The 22,620-nt window shown below is 36.5% G+C and overlaps 2 protein-coding genes and 1 long non-coding RNA gene across 18 annotated transcripts in view; 1 reads left to right on the top strand and 2 right to left on the bottom strand.

Annotated features, from left to right (window-relative positions):
- The first annotated feature begins 228 nt into the window (after positions 1-228).
- LOC127494654 (uncharacterized) lies at positions 229-8,807 on the top strand. Of its 12 annotated transcripts, XM_051860693.1 has the most exons (11): positions 549-1,110; positions 1,211-1,277; positions 1,559-1,666; positions 2,779-2,919; positions 3,010-3,164; positions 3,342-3,478; positions 3,615-3,708; positions 3,856-3,955; positions 4,981-5,234; positions 5,353-5,536; positions 5,703-8,807. In XM_051860693.1, exons 3-11 carry the CDS (start codon positions 1,585-1,587, stop codon positions 6,191-6,193), a joined length of 1,638 nt encoding a protein of 545 aa, XP_051716653.1. In that variant the 5' UTR covers positions 549-1,110; positions 1,211-1,277; positions 1,559-1,584; the 3' UTR covers positions 6,194-8,807. The 12 variants fall into 12 exon arrangements, with proteins under 12 accessions (XP_051716657.1, XP_051716645.1, XP_051716648.1 ...); XM_051860688.1 differs by having other exon boundaries at positions 473-1,666; positions 5,703-5,830; positions 5,938-8,807; XM_051860686.1 differs by having other exon boundaries at positions 477-1,110; positions 3,342-3,955; positions 5,703-5,830; positions 5,938-8,807.
- On the bottom strand, positions 3,305-4,486 carry LOC127494655 (uncharacterized). Its single transcript, XR_007924935.1, has 2 exons — positions 4,383-4,486; positions 3,305-4,251 (listed from the first exon to the last, which is right to left on the bottom strand). It is a non-coding gene; the product is annotated as an uncharacterized LOC127494655 (long non-coding RNA).
- Positions 8,808-10,725: 1,918 nt separating the features above from the next.
- LOC127494545 (solute carrier family 4 member 11-like) overlaps positions 10,726-22,620 on the bottom strand; it is a 34,751-nt gene continuing 22,856 nt past the window's right edge. For 4 of the 5 annotated variants that reach the window (XM_051860526.1, XM_051860529.1, XM_051860525.1 and 1 more), the window contains 12 exons: positions 22,319-22,403; positions 22,084-22,209; positions 21,797-21,910; positions 21,568-21,700; positions 19,362-19,435; positions 16,386-16,608; positions 16,121-16,227; positions 14,518-14,683; positions 14,114-14,287; positions 13,798-13,993; positions 11,927-12,096; positions 10,726-11,308 (listed from right to left, as the gene is read on the bottom strand). In XM_051860526.1, coding sequence (XP_051716486.1) covers positions 11,242-11,308; positions 11,927-12,096; positions 13,798-13,993; positions 14,114-14,287; positions 14,518-14,683; positions 16,121-16,227; positions 16,386-16,608; positions 19,362-19,435; positions 21,568-21,700; positions 21,797-21,910; positions 22,084-22,209; positions 22,319-22,403 — 1,635 coding nt within the window. In that variant the 3' untranslated portion in view covers positions 10,726-11,241. The remainder of the gene's footprint in view (positions 11,309-11,926; positions 12,097-13,797; positions 13,994-14,113; positions 14,288-14,517; positions 14,684-16,120; positions 16,228-16,385; positions 16,609-19,361; positions 19,436-21,567; positions 21,701-21,796; positions 21,911-22,083; positions 22,210-22,318; positions 22,404-22,620) is intronic. The other variant, XM_051860527.1, reaches the window with a different exon arrangement.

The raw sequence follows: 22,620 nt of genomic DNA, 5'->3' as shown, positions 1-22,620 counted from the left end.
TATTACCGTCCCTTAATCTGCACGTTTCCACCCACGGTGCCACCATTTTGTTTTCGCAAGCGAAAACGGTGTACCAGTTCTAACGCCATGGCAAAAGTTTGAGCAAAGCACTGTTTCTATCATTGACTGCACAGACGAGCACTGAACACTATTTAGAGTCTCGTTAGCTTGAGTTGACCCTGGCAAGCTCTATTGCTAAAAAAGGAGCATTTATTCCTGAGTCTCTCCATCAGTGTCGACTCCGGTTTGAACAATGTAAGGCTGAACACCGTTACTGACAATCCTCATTTTGGCTGCGTGAGATTCTCCAGCTTTGTTGTTGTTGAGCAACCGAAGCACAAGCTGTTAAAGCTCCGCCCTCTTCTGGAAAGGGGGCCGGGAGCAGCAGCTCATTTGCATTTAAAGGGACACACACAAAAACAGCGTGTTTTTGCTCACACCCAAATGGGGCAAATTTGACAAGCTATAATAAATGATCTGTGGGGTATTTTGAGCTGAAACTTCACAGACACATTCTGGGGACACCAGAGACTTATATTACATCTTGTGAAAGGGTCATAATAGGTCCCCCTTTAATTTCAGTCAGTGTTCAGTCACACAAAGTTATTGTATGACTTCGGAATATGTGGAATATTGAAGTGCACATGTTGTTTTACTTATGTGGTGTTCCTTTTCTCTCTCTCTCTCCAGAGCCTGACTCACTGTCTACTACCCTGCTGGGAAAAGAAAAAACAGCATGAACCAGCATGAATTCCATTTTTGTCCAGGCTGGTTTATGCTGGTGGACCAGCGTAGTCATGATTTTGTCAAGCAAAAAAAAAAAAAAAAAAAAAAAAAAGGGAAGAGAAACTATGGGAGCAAAACATCTGTCCTACACAGTAAAATCGGCAGTGTTAATTAGGCAGTGTTACTCTACATTTACTCTTAAGGAGTTAACTTAACAACAAATAGTGAAAGATACCCTCTAGTGTTGGTGAAAATTATCAGTGTTAATTCTGCCTCGTTAACTTTACTCTGTTAAGCTCCGCCCCTCAAGCTAACGTCAAGGATTTGAACAGAAGTTTCTCGTCGTCGTTGCAACCGCCATTTTCTTTCACCTCGCACCAAAAGGTAAGCTCTTTTAAGTAACGTATTAAAACATCACTTTTGAATAAATGTGCTAATATTACAGCATAGGTTGTAATTTGATGAACTTTGTGTAATTTGGTAGGTTCAAACTCCGAATAGAACTTGCAACTTCGCAGTATGGTGGAGAATTTTATTTTCGTCAGAGTGTGGTAATGATAAATCTTAAATTATGTCAATGATCGTATTTAATTTGTATTTCTGTTGTAGTTAGCTTTATTTTCTGTTAATTTGTATATTGTTATTTATAAACGTCGAATTATCCAGCGTCACAGTGGAGCATTAACAGTTAGCTGCTAAGTTTTTCATTAACGTTAGACAGTAGAAATTGCAATGTTCGTATTCAAAGACTTACTTAAAAGTGATGACTATGCAAACCATTGCAACAATTTCAGTACCTAACCTTTTTCTACTGCCATGTGTGTAAAACTAGGTCACCTAACGTAAGGCCTACAGAACATGCTGGTTAAGGTGAAACTTGGGGATGCCCAGAAATTTGTTAAAATAACCGAGCTGAGCCGGAAGGAGTTTTTGTCTGCTGGTAAGGAAAAAAAAAAACTTTTTAACTTTTACTATTTTATTTTAGTTTTAAAAATTATATTTCCATTACTTTTTTGTTATTTGGTCATTTTATTTAAATATATATATATTCAGGGCTCGACAGTGCAAGCGTTTCAGTTGCATTTGTGACTGAAAATAGTTGTGTGCGAACTCTAAAATTTATTTTGGAGCACCTGTACGAATAAAAAAATCCCTGCGATCAGTTTTCTTGAATGTAATATCATAAAATGTCTTCAATACCTTAAATGGCATAACAAATGTCTTAATAGTCATTTTAAGGCTTCTTATATTTTGGGAATGGAAAGATAAGCCATAAATCGCGATACTGCCTAATGTGAATATTAAACTTCTAAAGGCTATTTGATTTCATTAAATAAATGTGAGCGCTGAACGTTTAAAAGCCTGAACGCGGCGCTGTTGTGCGTTCGACATGCTCGCGCAGCATTAATTCTTAATCAGTGACGCACATTTATGCCAAGCGATTGCTTATGAACAAATGCTGATCAATTATGACAATGTTCACGTCACAGTGTTTATATTGTAATATGTTGTATACGGTTGTAAGAATGCATATTTTATCTCCCTCTGAATTTGATTGAGCAGCCTGCAGTAATAAAGCATAAACATTTCAAAATAAGAGTCCCGGTGTATTTCATGCTTGTTTATAAATAAAAGTTAGGCAGTTTGTCCAGTTTCCACGCGGTTATTATGTGGAACGATATGAGGGTGAGTAATTAACGACAGAATTTTCATTTTTGTGTGAACTAACCCTTTACGTTTCATTAACCTGATGTACCAAACTAAAACTGAAATAAAAATTAACAAAAACTAATAAATGACAAAAACAACAAAATTATTAAAACTTCTATCTAAAATTAAAATGAAAGCTTCAAAGCAGAAATAGTTAGTTTTACCCCTAAAGTTTCTAAATGCAACTGAGAAGCACAGGTGCTCCTAGGGGAAAAAAGTAAGCGTCAAGCCCTGTATATACTGTCACTGGTAACTCTGAACATCAGAGCAAATGCAAAAAGTAACTGATCAACATTTTAATATGTAATGCCTTTTCTCATTAATTTGCATATCTTTTTCCAGCTTTTTTAAAGTTCGGTGTCCCAACTGTACCCGAGAATGTGATGGTTGTTGATGAATCAGGGACGGAGGTGGATGATGATGTTTTTGAGGATGTAGTTAAAGATCCATCAGTTGGCGTTCTCACCATAAAACATGGTGCAGGTTTGTATTTATTACATTACTTGCTAGAAATTTTCTTAGTGCTTATTTTTTAGTATTGTGAAGATTTTTTTCCACCCTTTATGGAACTAGACTTGGAATCTGCCTCTCCACATGCCTCCCCACAAGCCTCTCCTGTGCAGTTAAATCGGTCTTCATCTGTTGACTCCACTGATTCACAGGACACGGTGATTATTGAAGAAAGCTCTTCAAGTAAAAGAATGAGGCTAGATCATGAAGCTAAAAAGGTGAGCATCAAATTGTTATTTATTGGGGGAAAAAAAGATATAATTCATCAATCTTAAAAAAAAAAAAACATATTTAAACAAAAATTAAGGTAATTCTTTGTTCTTAAAATGCCATATTCATGCTTTGTTTTGTTTGTTAGTTATTTCTTTCTTTTTTTTTTTTTTTTAATTATGAAGTTGGTGGAATCCATTCTTGTCCAGAAACCTGGTGGGGAGCGTGTAATAAATGAATACAACCGAACTAAAACTTTGGGGGATGAAACGAGAAGGAAAATGGTGAACATCCTGGCAGCTGACATGACAGAAAAGAATGGGTAATCTGCATATAATTAACTGGTGTATATATGATCTCTCACTGTAGTTCTATCATCTTTTGCTTTTTGAACCTGGGCTAAAGATGGGTGGTTTTTTTTTTTTTTTTTTTTTTTTTTTTTTTAAATAATTATACAGTACATCACCACCACGGCAGGTTAAAGAAAAATACGCCAGAGGAATTGTGGCTTTGTTCCCTTACCTCAGTGACCCCTTCTCTAAAAATGGCTATGTAAGTATCACACTATTTTTGAATTTTATTTCTATGTTGACATGTCTTAAATGTTGATCACACACCCATAATACAGGTGGTGAATTTTGCTATTGATTTAACACTTTTTTTTTTTTTTTTTTTTTTTCTGTATTTTTGTTATTCAAGGAGCATTACTATGACGGTGAGAGTGGCACTGGGTACTTGGCATGGAGAATCAAAACTATACAGAGAGGCTTGGCTAAAGAACGACGAGCATCATTTGAAGGTACAAAATGAAATTCAGAAATCGTCTGTTTTATTTATTCTTTTTTTTCTTTTTCTTTTTTCTTTTTTTTTTTTTCTTCATAGCTCATTGTGCCATATTTCACAGCAGTTTTGTTGCTACTGAGTTGCCTTAAAGGGATAGTTTACCCAAAAATGAAAATTTGATGTTTATCTGCTTACCCCCAGGGCATCCAAGATGTAGGTGACTTTGTTTCTTCAGTAGAACACAAATGATGATTTTTAACTCCAACTGTTGCCGTCTGTCGCTCAAATAATGCATTGAAATGGTAACACAATCTGTAAGAGTCAAACACGACAGACAAATCCAAATTAAACCCTGCGGCTCGTGATGACACATTGATGTCCTAAGACGCGAAACGATTGGTATGTGCGAGAAACCGAACAGTATTTATATAATTTTTTTTTACCTCTAATACACCACTATGTCCAACTGTGTTCAGCATCCGGTTAGTGAGGTCAAAAGATGCGTTCCGATGACGGAAGTGATCTCTCGTGCTTTGCTTCAATGAGTGAGAGACATCACTTCTGCTGTCAGAGCGCGATCAGACCTCACTAAGCGAATGCTGAACGCAGTTGGACATAGTGGTGTTTTAGAGGTAAAAAATTATATAAATACTGTTCGGTTTCTTGCACAAACCGATCGTTTCGTGTCTTAGGACATCAATGTGTCGTCACAAGCCGCAGAGTTTAATTTGGATTTGTCAGTGCATGTTTGTTTGACTCTTATAGATCCCATTGACATGTATTATACGACTGACAGGCGGCAACGGTTGGAGTTAAAAATCATCATTTTTGTTCTACTGAAGAAACAAAGTCACCTACATCTTGGATGCCCTGGGGGTAAGCAGATAAACATCAAATTTTCATTTTTGGGTGAACTATCCCTTTAACTGTGGCATTTTATTTATAAAAAGATGAGCTTCCTTTTTTTTTTTTTTTAAAGTATTAACTCTATATGGCATTCTCTAAGCAGTTTTGAAGCTAGCAAGATGCTTTATTCATCAGGACAAGAATCATCTTCTGAGGGGATGTCTGGTGGACCAACTGTAAGACGGGAGTCAGAGTTTACTCCAGAGATTGTCTTGAGTGAAGATGAATGCAAGGAAGCAATTGCATTCATGAAACATTCTGCTGATGAGGACACAGTCAAGAAGAAGATGAAATTGACATTTGACTATCGCCGCAAATTGGTTCTGGACCCTATGCAGTCAAGCGATATATTGACAGTCTTTCCACGTTTCAAAGACGTTAAAGGCTTGGTAAAGTGTTTTATGATCATATTTTTAAGGATTTAAAAAAAAATGCATTGCTGTTGTCTAAAATAAGTTTGTTCAATGCTTGCAGGGGTTTATATTTAATAATGATTCCTTTTCTTAGATTGAGCAAGACTTTGTTCTGATGTTTGGAGAAGGAGTGTCAGGCAAGCTACTGGAGAAGTGGACGACTGCATTCAAGAAAAAAGTGATTCAGCAGTCCAGAAAGCTTCCAACCACCAGTGATGTAGAAGAACTCCTGCTAGCAGCTCAATTTCCTGATGACTCAGAAGAGGGTGTTAATTTTGGTAAGATGTTTCAGATTAATTTAATATTACTAATTTTAATAATGTTTGTGTAATATTTTAAGGAACATAAGGGGGAAATGTTTAGTTCCCAATAATTTTTTTCATATTATTTATTTAGTTTCAGTTTTCATTATTGACGTTTTCCTAACATATACTGTCTAAACAGTTTGGGACTCTGACTTCTCTTCTATACTACTGCTGTTGCATCTGATCCCACCTTCTGCCCAAGGCCGAAAGAGACCAGGAAAGGTGTCTGCCTCTCAAGCAGAGAAACATCTTGTTGTCTTTAAGAAGGTTTGTGTTTTTTTTTTTTTTTTTTTTTTTTTTTTTTTTTTCCGTTGTAAGTTTCTATTGTTTAACATATCAGTGATGGTTTTGTACAATTTGCTTTGTCTTCTCAGAGTGGAACAAACATTGAGGAGCATCTTCGAGACATCACTGCTAGTGCTCAGCCCTATCTCCTGGCCGTGGGACCTCAGAAGAATTCAGTTCACCAGTTCTTCATCGTTCTTGATCAGCATGCCATTCCATGCAAGTCAACTTCTTCTCTTGGTGCCTTTGACGAACTGTTTAAGGCACACTTTGTGTTTGGCACATCTTACAATACTATGCTACACAACATGTACACTTTCATTCAGACCACTGTGTACAACATAGATGTTGGCAAAGTGAAAGAGAGTCCTCGTGTTGCTGAGGTCAGAGCAAGGCTGCTTAGCTAGGTCCCTTAAGATTTTCTGTCCTCATGAAGTGTTTTGTTTGTCAGGCTGAGTTAAATGGTTCAAAAATACTTCTTAGGCACTTCAGATTAGTTCATGGTTTAGTTCCTGGAAAGAATCTTCACCTTAAGTGCATAGAGTCAGGTTGTGGTTCTGTGTTTGGTACTTTTTCAGGTTTTCGGAAACATCTGCACACAAAACATGCTGATCAAAATGTCAGTGAGCAGAATTTTGACACCATTGATAGCCAGGAGACTGCCAAGGCAGATGGACAAAGTAATGCTGAAATACTTGATCAGATTGGCAGTGCCGGAGAGGTGGCCACAACATCTGAATTGTTAAAGTCAAATAAGAGCACTTTCGATATGTGTGCATCTGCTGTTGCACAACTAAAAGTTGCTGGTTTAAGTCAGTCTGCTATAAGTGGTTTTGTTTCATCTATGGAAGAAATGGTTTTTGAGATTCATAGTCAGGCCCAGGATGCAGCTTTGCTCTGTCTGTCTCCACAGGACACTGCTACTAAAAGAAAGATAGAAAATTCATTTCAAAACTTGGAAAATCCATTTACTATGTTAAATTCTGAAGCCAAACGAAAGAGACTCTTTACGGAAAAATGGGGAATTGTTGAACCAAGCGAAATAGTGCTTGGCACAAGATTTGACAGCAGGAGAAATAAAACCACAGGTTTGTTTGATCAAGTTGTTGTAACTGATAAATTTGCTTATATTCCCATTTTAGAAACACTAAAGGCAATTTTACAAAATCCGCTACTTACTGATTTGTTTAAACCCAGGCATGTTCCAAAGGAAGGCATTTATGTTGACTTAAGTGATGCGGCATATTTTAAAAGTAATCCCCTATTTTATACAGAAAATGATGCCTTACAAATTCAGTTATTTTATGACGATTTTGAGACCGCTAATCCTTTGGGATCCAAAAAAGGTATACACAAATTAGGTGCAATCTATTTTACATTAAGGAATTTCCCCCCAGTTTTTAACTCCTCATTGGTGAATATTCATTTATGTGCCCTCTTTCATGCACAGGATATTAGGCGCTATGGTTTTAATTCTATACTTGAGCCTCTAGTAAATGATTTGAAAGTACTTGAGATTGAAGGGGTTAAGAATCCAGTGTCTGGAAGTTGTATTAGGGGTACAGTTATTCAAGTCACTGGGGATAATCTTGGCTTGCACAGCTTGTTTGGGTTTCTTGAGTCATTTGGGGCTCGATATAGCTGTCGTTTCTGTCTTCTTGAGAAACATCATTTTCAGTCGGTGTTCTGTGAAGACAGCCCTGAGGTTGTATTAAGAACAGCTGAGATGCATGCTTTGCACTGTGAAACTTTAAAAACTGATTGTACACTACCTCATGTTTATGGTGTCAAACGTACATGTTTGTTGAATTCACTCAAGTATTTCAACACAGCCAACAATTTCGCTGTGGATATAATGCACGACATTCTAGAAGGAGTTGCTCAGCTAGAGGTAAAACTTGTTCTGCAGTACATTCAGCATAATTTTCTGAGCACTGATGATCTTGCTGGTAGGGTACATGCTTTTGACTATGGTTACAATCAGCAGAGGAACCGTCCTCCAATGGTCAAATTGTTTGATGGAAGCAACGATTTGGGTTTAAATGCCATCCAATCTTGGTGCTTGTTGCGCAACATGCCCCTATTATTTGGTGATTTAGTGCAAAGAGATGATAAACACTGGCATCTTCTGATTTTACTTTTGCAAATTGTTAATATCGTATTTTCACCAGTCTTAACAGAGGGCATGACCATTTATCTTAAACATTTAATAATTGAACATCACCAGCTATTCAAAAACTTGTTTCCTGAAAGAAGTCTTTTGCCAAAGCATCATATAATGATCCATTACCCACAGTGTATAAGAAAAATTGGACCAATTCTGCACATGTGGTGTATGCGTTATGAAGCTAAACATAAATTTTTTAAAACACAATTAAAAAGTTTCAAAAACATCACCAAAACACTAGCCAAAAAGCACCAATTTTGTACTTCGATGCACTGGGAGTCTTTTAGCCAGTACAGATTGTCTTTTGGCCCAGGGAAGATGGTAGAACTCGGTGAACTTAAAGGTGGCCAAGAAATTGCTTCCAAATTAGGAGTGGTAATGTCAGATGTTGTCTATTCTGTAAAGTGGCTCAAACACCATGGCACAGAGTATCGCCCTGACTTTATTATCTGTACAGAAGTAGCATGTGAGATGCCAGTGTTTTGTAAGATCAAGACTATTGCTGTGAAAGATGAAAATGTGCTGTTGTGTGGAACACTGATGGAAACTGTATGTTTTGATGACCATTACTATGCTTTTACAGTCAGACTGCATCCAAACAGAGTTTTTAAGGTAGTGAATGTTAATGAGCTGTGTTATTTCAAACCATTTGATCTTCAGATGAAATATGGTACAACAGATTCTGCACTGCATGTAGTGCCATATTGCCATTTAATGCAGACATGATGTATTTTTGTGTATTTGAATGTTTCCTGAGCCTGACTCTTGTTTTAATAAATGTTTTAAATGTGACATTGTTAATGTTGTTTTCTTTGTTTTGAAAACATGTTTTAAGAGTTCATTTGACATTGTAGAAGAGTAATTGTTTTACTGTACTTGGACTACAAAGAGAAATACTGACACTTATTAACCTGTTGCAACACCAAATGGGTTTTAAAAATTTTACTCTGAGAGAATTTTTCAATATTAAAGTTGTAAATAAACTCTACATTAGTGAAATATTAACACCAAATAAGAGTTAATTTCCCCTTAGTGTTAAACTGAGGTAACACTGTTCAGTGTCAACCAGTGTTAAATTTTTACTCAAAATAGAGTTAATTTTACTCTGAAAATTTAACACTATGACAAGAGTAAATTAAATATTAACACCTAATAAGAGTTAATTTCCCCTTAGTGTTAAATCATAGTAACACCAAACAGAGTTAATTTCCCCTTAGTGTTAAACTGAGATAACACTGTTCAGTGTTGACCAGTGTTAAATTGTTACTCAAAATAGAGTTAATTTTACTCTGAAAATTTAACACTATGACAAGAGTAAATTAATCACCAATTCTGAGTGGGACCAAATACACTCGGACCCAGTGTTAAATTTAACTCTTAAAGAGTTAATTTAACACTGCAAAATTTACTGTGTAGTGTTTGACAGAAGAAAGAAAATAAAGCATTTTTGAATGTCATGAAGGTAAGTAAATATTTTGCCAAACTGCAAGTTCAATAGAAAATTCACCTACACACCTGCTAGTTATTAATCTCTTGACTTCCCCAATGCAAACAAACCTCATGGAAATTGCTTTAATCCTTAGTCAGGCTCACACAGGTGATTGCATCTCTGCGGTGCTGCTGGAGGCTTGTGTCTTAAGAGACCTGCCTTTGATTACATGTAAACAGCTCCTCATCAGTCTGCAGTACATGAGCCCTCTTGACTCCTCGGAGCTCACGCTCACCACTGGTGGGCTTTTATTCACATGTTGCTAGGATACACAACTTTCAGATGAATTACAATCATTGCGGAGCATGTGCCATTCTTAAAATCTGCCCTATAAAAACACACAATGGACAAAATATTTAAAGTATAGATGCATTTTTAAAATGCTATCAAAGTTTTGGGAGGTTTAATGTAAATCAATAGCAAAACTATTCATTATTAATTTATATACAGTCGTTATAACATTATAAACATTAATATCACTAATCTGTCCATTTATATAAGCTTTTCTGAGTGTTTTCCACAGATTGCGCAGCTTCAAAATTTATGCTTTTGAGTCAATCATAAAATTTGTCCTCTAGGGTCATGTTAAGTCATATAAAATGGCATAAATATTAGCATACAAACTCTGATACATATATTTTCAAAAGCAATTTATTCCTGTGATCAAAGCTGAATTTTCAGCATCATTACTCCAGTCTTCAGTGTCACATGATCCTTCAGAAATCATTCTAATATGATGATTTGCTGCTCAAGAAATATTTCTAATTATCATCAGTGTTAAAAACAGTTGTGCTGCTTCATATTTTTGTGGAAACTGATACATTATTTTCAGGATTATTTGATGAATAGAAGATGTCTTTATTTTAAATAACATTATAAATGTATTTACTGACACTTTTGATCTATTAATGCATCCTAGCTGAATAAAAGTATTAATTTAAAGCAAAAATGGTAGGGTGTATTGGACATGACAAAATCCTTTAAACTGAAAAAGTATTGTAGGGAATGTAGCTCTCTGGTGCATGAATTATTTACATCAAAACAAAAACATAATTGCTCCCCATCTTTTTCCCCACAATGAAAGATGTATTTTGACAATGGTACACATTTCTCCATCGACAGAGAATAACAGTAAATATTTCTGAGGTTAAAGCATCACACTATTTTCATCAGCCATGTTGAATCATGTTCTTATAAATAATGAACAAACACAAAGACATATAAAGAGGGCAGACATATTGTATTATGAGTACAAGTCAAAGGTTGTGATGGTGAGGATCTGACTTTTAAGATCTGTCAACCAGCATCAGAATATTTTATAAAGTATTTTATAAAACCTGAACACGTTAGAGGACTGTAAGCTCTGAATGAAATGTGTTGAGATTGTGTTTTGAAATGTGTTTGTTCTGCTGTATTGTTTGATCAAATATTTCTGTGTGCAGTTTCAGATAGCAAAATAAAATAATAATATCGTTCACCGCATATCCCAGTGCCAGATACATGCCGTGACTGAACAAAGAGACACTTGAGAATCATGGGAAGAGAAATAAGAGTTTATGATTCCACTAAATAAATAAAACTGGGCAGGGACCACTGTAGAAAGACTGGATTCATAGTAGATACTGAAGGCACATATCACAGCCAGAAAACATAGTTTTCTAACAAAAATACATCTAGGACATGTACTTTCCCCCTGCACCTTAAAAGTGTTAATGTTTCTTAACAGTCTCTTTTCATCTACATGTGTTGAGAATCAATGATATCCAAGTACTTTGCTTCAATGATCTTCGGCAACAAGTAGTTCCTGCAAAGAAAACATGTTACCACCTCATATAATGTTATGGTGAAAAAAAAACAAAAACAAATTTTTCTGTTGAAACACATGCAGCATGCCTTTTACCTCAAAATATCACCAAGTGTGCAGTGTCTGTCTAGATGTTACACACACGAATATATTAAAGGGGAGCTATTATGCAATATTATACTGAGGACATCGTCTCATCGTCTTAAGTACGTTTGCACCAATCATTTTGTGGCTGTGACTGTTAAAAATTCCTAGTTAAAAATTGCCCATAAACGCCCTTTCTGACATTTTTGGTGCATGAGATTGTCCTGTTTTGTTGTTGTTGGTATCCCAGAGCATGAGCTCTTGAAGCTCCGCCCATTTCTAAAAATGGGGCCGGGAGCAGCAGCTCATTTGCATTTAAAGGGACACACTCAAAATGGTGCGTTTTTTCTCACACCCAGAAAGTGGCCATTTTAACATGCTACAATAAATGATCTATTTTGAGCTGAAACTTCACAGACACTCTGGGGACACTAGAGACTTATATTACATCTTGTAAAAAAAAGGGGCATAATAGGTCCCCTTTAAACAGCAGGCATGATCACTCAAACCTCTGATATAAAGGATATGGCATACCTTATTGGGATGAGCATGATCATGACTAAAGGGAAGATCATCTTCATGTAGGGCAGAGGGTACATCCCAAACGCACACAGGATGATCAGCTGAACAATCTGCAGGCCTGTGAAATAATGCACCTTCCTCTGCGGCACTCTGCGGATGTAGTGAGTGGGTGGATACGACGTCTTGGGAACAGAGATTGAGATTAGTATGAGAATGATCAGTGACAGATTTGTATTATTTATTTTTAATATTAGTCAACATATGATTTAATACACATTTTATGATCTAACTAGGCATGATTTCCAGCAAAAAGCTATTTGTCTGTCCATGCTGAACACAAAACTGCTGCACGGCGCGACACAAACACAAACAAAAAAATATCTGATGTTATGAGGAATAGAATTTTAAACCAATGAGATTTAACCGTGGCCAGTGTTTGATGCCTGATGCGTCTTGTTAGGATAAAAAAAATACATCACAAAATACATCACATATCTGTTGGTAATGGCATTTCATGTTGACTTTAAATGTGTAAATCTACCACATGGTAGAATGGCCTTGGACTCAAAAACAACCTAGGATGTATACCCTTCACAAACAGTCCCTCACTACACTAGCTGTATAGTGATAGATATTGATTTTCACTGTGGTTGTACATTTCAAAGGCAGCACTATTAAATTATGCAATAAATGAAGTATCATTGATAATACTGAGTGATCTAGAGACTTGGATTGAGATCAGCTTGTGTTTGATACTCAAAGGAACCTGTATGGTTTTAAATAAACTAAGTCACTGGGGCGTGTTTTGCTTGTATTATGTGTATTTATTGACATAATTAACTTGACCTGTACTGGATGGTGCTCTTAATAGATAGATTACATGTAGATGAGTGTAATCTAACAGTGAATTTAGCTGACAAAGTCAATATAGTGGAATAAAAACAACACCTAGGGCCCTATCATACACCCGGCGCAATGCGACGGCAGGTGCAACGCAAGTGTTTTTTGCTAGTTTCAGCCTGACACAGTTATCATTTTCACGTCCAGCATCATGTTGTTTAAATAGCAAATGCACTCGCGCCCATCTGTTCACTCATGGGTGTGCTGGTCTGAAAACGAGGTGTGTTCAGGTGCATTGTTGGCGTGTTGCTATTTTGAGGAACTGAAAACGACTGCGCCATTGACCAACTGAAACCTGCTCTAAAGTCAATGGCGCGGTATTTATTTGTTGTTATTTAAAGGGTGTGTTAGTAATATGCACCTATAGGCAGGTGCACAACACACACACAGGGACACGCAGCAGCACACAAACATGGCAAATATTAAAAATAAAAGGATTACAATGTAAAAGATTATTATTGTGTACATAAAGATAAAAATGCCTACTTGTCATAATGGATAGTCATTGCATGTATCAGAATTACCTATTTGCAGTAATGACGAACGAAATTGGCTAATTATTTGATCAATCATGACAATACACACACGTATTTAAACTGACTCATCAGGTTGAGGGTGTCTATATTCCGCCATGTAAACAGTGAATCCGCCATGGTGCGAGCGCACCTGGTTTTTAAAGGGAATGGGAGATGAGACTCTGATTGGTTTATTGCACGTTACGCCCAAAACACACCCATGACTCATTAAGAGACTAGGTACAACCCTTTTGGACACCGACCATTTTTTCTGTCGTTAAACTAGCAAAAGTGCATTCTGACATTTGGAAGAATGTTTGTAACCAAGTAGATCTCGCCCCCCATTGACTACCATAGTATTTTTTTTCCTACTATGGTAGTCAATGGGGGGCAAGATCTGCTTGGTATATCTTTATCGTTATCTTTATAGTTATCATTCTTGGTGTGAACGTGGCGTAAGGCTCTCACTTGTTCTTTAAGCAGAAGGGCCATTCGGTCACACATCTGGTTTCCATCAATAGACGTAAGAGCGATGTACAGGAAGAGGCCGTAGAGAACAGGTTTCGGTATCCACTGCAGAGGCACTGGCAGCAAAAACACTGACAAACCAATTAGGATGTTTGCAGCCAGAGATGTAAGTCGTGTCTCCTTCACGCTGACTATCCTGCAGGTACACACACAAGTCTTGTTAATCACACTCGCTAACTCGTATGCCTCATGCATGTTTAAACATCATCTGCGAGTATCGTGTTCTCTAAGTGTGTTTGTAGGTGGTTGCTATCACGTTTCATAGAGGTGGCCCCCCTCCACTCGCTGTTCCACCCGCGCCAGCTGACGCACATGCAGCGTGGAGTGTGGGAAAGCCGCGTGCATCCATGGTAACCCCAGCACCGACATCAGGATGTTGATAAACCCAGAGAGCATCAGGTCCCAGTGGTACGCCGTTCCCTTTAGCAGTCTGAAACACAAGCACGCACACCAAAAGAGATCATATGCCGCCTCTCAGCGCCCCACGACTGTCTACACTCAACTGACACTGTGAATGATGGCTCACTGATCTTGGGGGAAAAAAGTAAACCAATGGAATGCTAGCAAACTGAGAAGAATGAAAACAAACTTTCAATGTTTTACTGAGAGAGACAAATATGACACTACTGATGGAAATGTTTTGATTTTCTGGATGAATACCTGTTCTCTGGGGCATTGGTGAGGGACACCACAATATTCTGGTCAATGAAGATAAGCAAGGCGAGGAGAAAGCCAAGACCGCATGCACTTAATACGTTCATCCCTGTCAGCTGATTAAAAGGCGCCACTTTGAATACAGTTCCATTCTGGTAGTTGAATACTGGAACTGTGAATCAACATATTGGAAGAATCAAATGGATAGTTCACCAAACTAATGATCATTACTCTCTCTTTACAATAGCTCACAAAACACATTCAAACCTGTCACCTCAAAATACATTATGAATGGTTTGATGTCAATGGTAGCTGATCATGATGTCCTGCTGCGACATGTCTTGAGGTGTCAGGTTTGAATCAAAGACTGTATAATACCCAAGACAGGAATGAATGGGAGAAAACGCAACATCTAACATGGCGGCTGCAGTAATGGAAGTCCCGCCTTTTAAATAAAAGAGCCAATTGCCAATTGGTCAAGTCATTGCGTCACTGCAGCAACTGTTTTGACGTTTCATTGGTCAGACCAACTTGAAATATACCCATTTTAGCTATCTTTAGCTAAGAAAAAACAGTTATAAGACAGTTCATGTATTGTAAATTTGTTGCTGTTTTAAAATAGGTTATTTAAATGCAAGTATAGCCAATCTGATCACACAGGAAAACATAAATATTTTATGAGGTGGCCATTTTGTATGATGTGAAACGTATGAAAATGTGCAATTCGTACCAATTCATATGAACTAGCCACCAATTCGCCAAACTTATAATAATTACTAATTGCCATGAGATTTTTGTTATGGCAAGCAGTTTTTGAGATTTCATTACTTAATTCAAGTACATAGGAGATTGTCTTGCATGCCCAAAATAGCTGCCTGGGAGGCGTTACAAATATGGCCGCCAAGTGAACTGACTTTGAGACTTTGTTTGGATGTGCGGAATAGATTTGAGAGCTATAGTTTAGGGTATGATTATCAATAAATGATTTAATTTTCAAACAATGTCTTCAAAAGTCTACTAAAATAGCACATTTGTCATATGAACTACTTTTATGTTGTTCATTTTTGGAACTTGACGGCCCCAATTTCCATTGAATTTTCTGGTAAATAGTTCCTTATTATCCAGGTTTGATGACAAAATGTCATGTTTAGTTGAATATTTAAGTTCTGATGGGTTGCAAAATTAATCGTAATTGATTTTTCGATTTTGGTTTCCAACGAATATGAAAACAATATAGTTTTTCTTATTGTATTGCTGACTGTTTATTGTCTTCTTTAACTGTTTTGAGGACCTTTACTTACATTAGTTAATCTAGTTTTAGTTTTTGCTGAAGTATCAATAATTGCAACATTTCAAATTACTCATATCATAAAATAAGTCTTTGATCATATCACCCACCAATAATCGTGTTAAATAATCAGGATTTTAATATTGACCAAAATAATCATGATTATGATTTTTGCTATTATCAAGCAGCCCTATTACATTCAGCATTATTACAGGATGAAATTACACTTAACCTGGAGTCTAATACCGATAATGATGATATAAGCAAAAAATGTTCACAACATGATCATTTGTAGGTGATTGTTTTGACATGAAGGCTCACGCTGAATGTCAGTGAAGAGGTAGGAGCCCACAAAGGAGAAGATGACCACAGAGATCGGCAATGCACAGTCTGACACCACCTCCCTGACTTTAGCATGCAGGAATGGGCTGGAAAGAAACCAGAAATTAGAAAATGCAAAAACACTCACATCAGCAACTTTTTTGTGAATATAAGTATTTTTTTTTTTTTTTAAATCAAGTAGGTTAGAACAGATGACCAAGCATTAGCTGCTAATGATGATTACAGTTAACCATCCTATAATTACCTTCTCTTGATGAGGAACAGGACATAGCCCAGCCACAATGTTCCCAGCATGAGCAGTAGGCAGAGAATAGGGCGCTCCCTGGTGCACAGAACCAGTGTTGCAGGCAGTGAGACGCCTCCATTCTCTGTTCCGTTCACTGTCTGATGAAGCATTACACCCAGACGACGCAGATCCTCTGTGCTTCCATTGACTAGTATAAGGCCATGATAATATTTATGAAATACTGAGAGAAAATAGAGATATAGTGGTAAGCAATAGAACTGAGTGAATTAATACATTTTTTTTCTAATTCAGATCTTAAAGGGGTCATGAACTGTGCTGTTTTATTGTTTTATAATGTTTCCTGGGGTGCACTTATAATGTTAGAATGCATTTTACATCAAAAAATTGTCATAATTTAAAAATAAAAGGCATTTTTCCTACCCTGATTTTAGCTCTCTGATTTGAACGCTCTGTTTTAAGGGGCGTGTCTGCTGTGAGACTTCAGTGTAAACGCCCACTGCTGTGATTGGCTGATATCTTTCCATTTGAAATAGCTAAGTAAACTCGATGTAACTAAGAGATCTGTTGAATAAAACAGGAGTTTTGGTGCGAGTCCAGAACTCAGTCACTGATAAACTCGCGCTGTTTGATTGACAGCTTCAGCGATTGCAAAGGGAGCGTTCTTTAATTGCTTTCTATATATAACTTAATCACTGTTTAAATAATTTATTTTCATCCTACTAGAGTTGTCCGACTTTCGGTACCAGTCGGTACTGAAATGATAAAAATGTGATGCTTTGAGCACTGTTGAGCAGATTTGTAAACACTTCTGATTTGCCTTTGTGTTCATGTGCTCATCAGATATGTCTGTGATTGGCTACAATGATCAATGCACTGGAAGTGTTTGAATTTGAAAGTGTTTTGAAAGCAGGCATCTATCAGCGGATAGACGTCTGCTTTCAAACGCTCCAGTGTGTAACTGTGTAAGAGTTCGGTGAAGAGCGTCACCAAAGAGTATAGAACCCAAGAGGCGAAACTCTGATGCTTTTTGGGTAACAGCCACTAGGTGGCGCTTCGGTAGCGCGGCAGCCATTTTGGGGTGAAAATGCCAACTGGACAACAGAATCCATCACATCTTATGCACCCAAAATCAGCGAATCTCATAGCCAAATCAGAAGCACAATAGAAAATTTCTCAAATTAAGTCATCAGTAAATTTTATGACACCTACAGTAAAGTTGTGTTGTCTTATATATATTTTATGTTATCAGTTGTGGAATCCAACCATTACACATATGAGGTAACGTAGTTAGCCTACTTTATTGAGTATTTCCATTTTATGCAACTTTACATATTTACTATTAATAGAAAATTAATAAATTAATAATTAATAAAATTAAGATCATCATGTTTGTAGCGTGATCACAGGGGATTAAAATGTACAATATATATTTCAGACCTAGTGGAGTAATAGCTAATAGTAAATTACTCCACTAGGTCTGAAATACATATTGTACGTTTTAATCCCCTGGATCACCCTACAAACATGATGATCTTATAGAACATGATGCATTGCTATGTCTGTTATCCCATAATTCCCGTTTTTTTTGTTTACATAGTCTTGCTTTAACGGACATTAATATAAGACAACACTGTTGACTGGTGCATTAGTGCAGACACACTTTCATTATGCTGCAGTTTTTTTGGTATAGCGGTATTTCAAAGAAATTTAAAAATAATAGGAATATAGGAAAATTAGTTTTTTAAAAGTTGAAAAAAGGGTAACTTTTTTAAAACTATTGATGGTGTTTAAGATAATATTATGTATTTGTAAGAGAGGTTCACTGTCATTCTACAAGGTCGAGTAGAAATGATATATATCCTTGTAGGTTTAAGAGTAAAATGGGAAAAAAATCGTTTTTATTTACTAGCTCTGTTGCTTGGAATAAATTACCAAGGTGTATCCAAGAGGTACAAGTTGAGAGTATTTTTAGGAAGGAAGTTAAAAAATGGTTGTTTTATCATTGATGTTTGAAGTTTGTGTTTGTTGAGTTTCTGAACGTGATGTGAATTGCACTCCATTAATGATTTGTTCGTCCATTCTTTAAGATACCGAGGACCACAATGGAAATAAGCCGAAGGCTTTTTTTGTGTATTTTATCCTCGACAGTTTTGAAATGTGTATGAACTAGTCTTTTTTCTGACTTTTTTGTATTATGTTTTAAATTTTGTCAAATAAAACAAACAAACACTGCAAAAACTGTCAAGCTGTTATATATTTATTGTCCAACATTCCCAATTTTCTTGATGCATGTCCTTAATTTAATTTCATATGTTGGTATTAATTCAGTGTTTATAATGCTACTTGAACTTTAAAGAATTTTAACCCAAACTGACTGGGTTTCTAGAAAGCAAAGGTTTTGTGAAAGAAAGTCGAAGACTTAAACACAAAGTCTGTAAAATAAACTGTTAAAAGGATTTGATGATCACTAGTGATTGTATGTTATTCTGTGTTGTCATCATTCAGGTTGGATTTCAGCTTTAACATACTTTTTTTTTTAAACAAAGCAGCTGATATTGCCATAGAAACTAGTGGACTGCCGACTCGCTTTCACCCCAAAATGGCGGAAGCGTAGGGCTGCTGCTGGGCGCCGGTGTTGCAATGGAACGTTCTATTGGCGTCACTGATGACTATTTACAATGTTTTTGAAGCATTGATAATTGAAGCCAATCACAGACATATCAGATGAGTGCATGAACACAATTAAGCATGAGGGAAACAATGACAGAATGTTCATTTTTGGGTGAATTATCGCTTTAAAGCATACCACATGTAAATAATAATTTTCTGAAAATACATAGACACTGTTATTCTCTCCCAACCTCACTGCCTTCCCTGTTAAATCTTCATTAGTGATTTATGTCTGAGATATTACAAGCCACGACACTGCTCTGGTCTGAATAGTTCCAGCAACGTTCAGAGCTCTGAACTTACTGTTTATGGTGCCTTTCAAAGCGTCGCCCACAAAGGCAATGGAGATGAACAAAGCGATCACTTCTTCTGTGGAACTGAGAGGACACACAGGACAGAGTGAACAACTGATCTTCCCTTTTATCAAAACAACCGAGCACAAATCAAGACATAACAAGTAAATCGAGGCACGCCACGAACAGAGATTACCACACACGACAGGAGAGCACAGATTTATGATGTTTATGCAACAGAAAGAGGCCATAGCAGAAGTGTCTGAGTTATATCAGAATGTAGCGTCTGCCTGAAGAGATTTTATACATCAGTGAAAGAAAACTACTGTTACATTATCTTAAGAAAATGAGCGAGATGCTTGTTTGTGTAAAATTCTCCACCACAATCCTAGGTGTTTGCCAGTGTTGCTACAGTGTTATGGGTGATTACTAGCTGGTTGGTACTAGCATTGTTCTCTCTATAATATTCTGAATTTGATATCACGATATGGCTTCTGACCCTCAGTCTATGGGACTTTCCCCTTCTGCCACGCTAAAAAAAGTAAATCTGATTGCTTACTAAGGCCTGTTTACATCTGCTATTAAGATGTGTTTTGGTCAATTGGTTCACAAGTAGACGAGGGAGACACATTCACAGCCTAAGAACAAGCACCACTCTTCAGCACAGTGGTTACCACAAAATTCAAAAGCATTCCAGAAAAGAAGATATTTTGAGAATCTCTTCTAAATGTCCAACATAACTGAATGTTAAACACGTAAAACATGTCTTTCCTTTACTGAAAAACACATGAAATAACACTTACTCTCCCAATGCAGTCCCCTGCAAAGCAAGTTATGTTAACAAAAATATTCATGTAGTCTCAACACAAATGGATTAAGTAAACTTCAGTTTTAAATATATTAGATGGATTAAACACAATGAAATTAAGTTGCGACAAAATGTTGTTGCATTAGCTCACTTTAATGTGTGTACTTCTCAGGTTGGAAAATTATGGAAGCTTATTTCCGCCACTGAATAAAAACTAAAAAAGTTTTTTTTAAAAATACTTTTTTCTCAGAATTGTGATATAAACTCGAAATTGCGAGATATAAACAAGCAATTGCGAGAAATAAAGTCAGAATTGCAAGATATAAACACAATTGCAAGTTAAAAAGTCATAATTGCAAGATATAAACAAGGAATTGAGAAAAAGTCATAATTGCAAAATATAAACAAAGAATTGTGAGAAATCAAGTCAAAATTGCAAAATATAAACACAATTGTGTTTATATTTTATATTCAAAAGTCAAAATTGCGAGATATAAACAATTGCGAGAAATAAAGTCAAAATTGCGAGAAATAAAGTCAAAATTGCGAGATATAAACACAATTGTGAGATATAAAGTCAAAATTGCGAGATATAAACAAAGAATTGTGAGAAATAAAGTCAGAATTGTGAGATATAAATACAATTGCGAGATATAAAGTCAAAATTGCGAGATATAAACAATTGCGAGAAATAAAGTCAAAATTGCGAGAAATAAAGTCAAAATTGCGAGATATAAACAAAGAATTGTGAGAAATAAAGTCAGAATTGTGAGATATAAACACAATTGCGAGATATAAAGTCAAAATTGCGAGATATAAACAATTGCGAGATATAAAGTCAAAATTGCGAGATATAAAGTCAAAATTGCGAGATATAAACACAATTGTGAGATATAAAGTCAAAATTGCGAGATATAAACAAAGAATTGTGAGAAATAAAGTCAGAATTGTGAGATATAAACACAATTGTGAGAAATAAAGTCAAAATTGTGAGATATAAACAATTGCGAGAAATAAAGTCAAAATTGCAAAAATAAAGTCAAAATTGCGAGATATAAACAAAGAATTGTAAGAAATAAAGTCAGAATTGTGAGAAATAAAGTGAGAATTGTGAGATATAAAGTCAGAGTTGCGAGATATAAACACAGTTGCAAGTTATAAAGTCGAAATTGCGAGATATAAACGCAATTGCAAGTTATAAAGTCAGAATTGCAAGATATAAACTTGCAATTCTAAAAAAATAAGTCAGAATTGTGAGATAATAAGTTGCAATTATCTTTTAGATTGTTTTATTCTGTGACAGAAACAAGCTTCTATAGAAAGTACAGAATTCAGTATAATTTTTTTTTTTTTTTTTTTTTTTAAATCACATCACTGGTAGATATACACATGGTACTTCTCCACTGACCGTTTAAAGAGCTTCATAAACAGGCTGACATTGAAGATGCCTCCCAGTATGAGGAACAAACTGTTCCAAAGGCCAATGCAGGCATAAAATGCAGGGAAATCGAGGTCATAGTCATCACAGATGCCTCTGATCACTGCAGTACACAAACAAAAGAGAGAAAACAACTGTATAGTGCTCTGAGAGAGACTGTGCAGTTAACCTTCATTTCTTTACAAGAGAGATTCAGTACCGCTGATGAAGATGGCTAGAGGTGCTGTGGTGAGAGGGATGACCAGCGGAGACCCAGCACAAAGAGAGTAAATCACTCCTCCAATGCTCTGACCAATTATAGTCTTCTGTACATCTGCAGAAAGTCAAATAAACCATCAGGAACACATGAACACAAAACTGGAACTCCTTTCTGGTCAAGCTGGATTTGGAACATGGTAGCTGGTGTGACCAAGATGGTCTACCACTGAAGTCCAGCTGGCAAATAATGACCATAAATGGCTTAGTCATAGACTTTTGACTACAGACCTATCTCTCCTCGCGTGCTCTCGTCATTCAGAGAGCCAAACGCAATGGCTGGCAGCAGGATAGCGATGTAGAGGAAGATGGCCGTGGTGGTGTACTTCAGCAAAGATCTGTTAGAGCCCAGAATACCTGGATAGAAACCACACAGCAGCAAACACCTCAGCCTGAGCAAGAGAGAGTTCTGTTATTTTTAGTAAAAGTGAAGTCAAGCACGGCCTTGGGGAAAAATGAGACTCGCCATCTGTGAAGTCGGACAGGTACAATGGAAGCCTGCGGCACAGGTCTTCATAAATACCACGACCTGCTCTGAGGAAATCTTTTACCTGGGTACAATAGGAGATTTGGAGGAGAAACATTATGTTGATTAATGTTTTTTTTAATAAATAAACATTTAACAGAACTATGCAATGAAATAAAAAATAAAGGTAATTGCGACTTTGTATTTCACAATTCAGATTTTTTTCTCAGAATCGCAAGATATAAATTTACAATTGCGAGTTATAAAGTGAGAATTGCGAGATATGAAGTCAGAATTGTGAG

This window comes from Ctenopharyngodon idella, chromosome 14 (assembly GCF_019924925.1).
Source record: "Ctenopharyngodon idella isolate HZGC_01 chromosome 14, HZGC01, whole genome shotgun sequence".
Lineage (NCBI taxonomy): Eukaryota > Metazoa > Chordata > Actinopteri > Cypriniformes > Xenocyprididae > Ctenopharyngodon > Ctenopharyngodon idella.
This window is presented reverse-complemented; position numbering and strand designations above follow the sequence as displayed.

What these genes read in the sequence shown, in the direction of transcription:
- LOC127494654 (XM_051860685.1), top strand. Translation starts at nt 6,279, where the DNA reads ATGAAGTGTTTTGTTTGTCAGGCTGAGTTAAATGGTTCAAAAATACTT.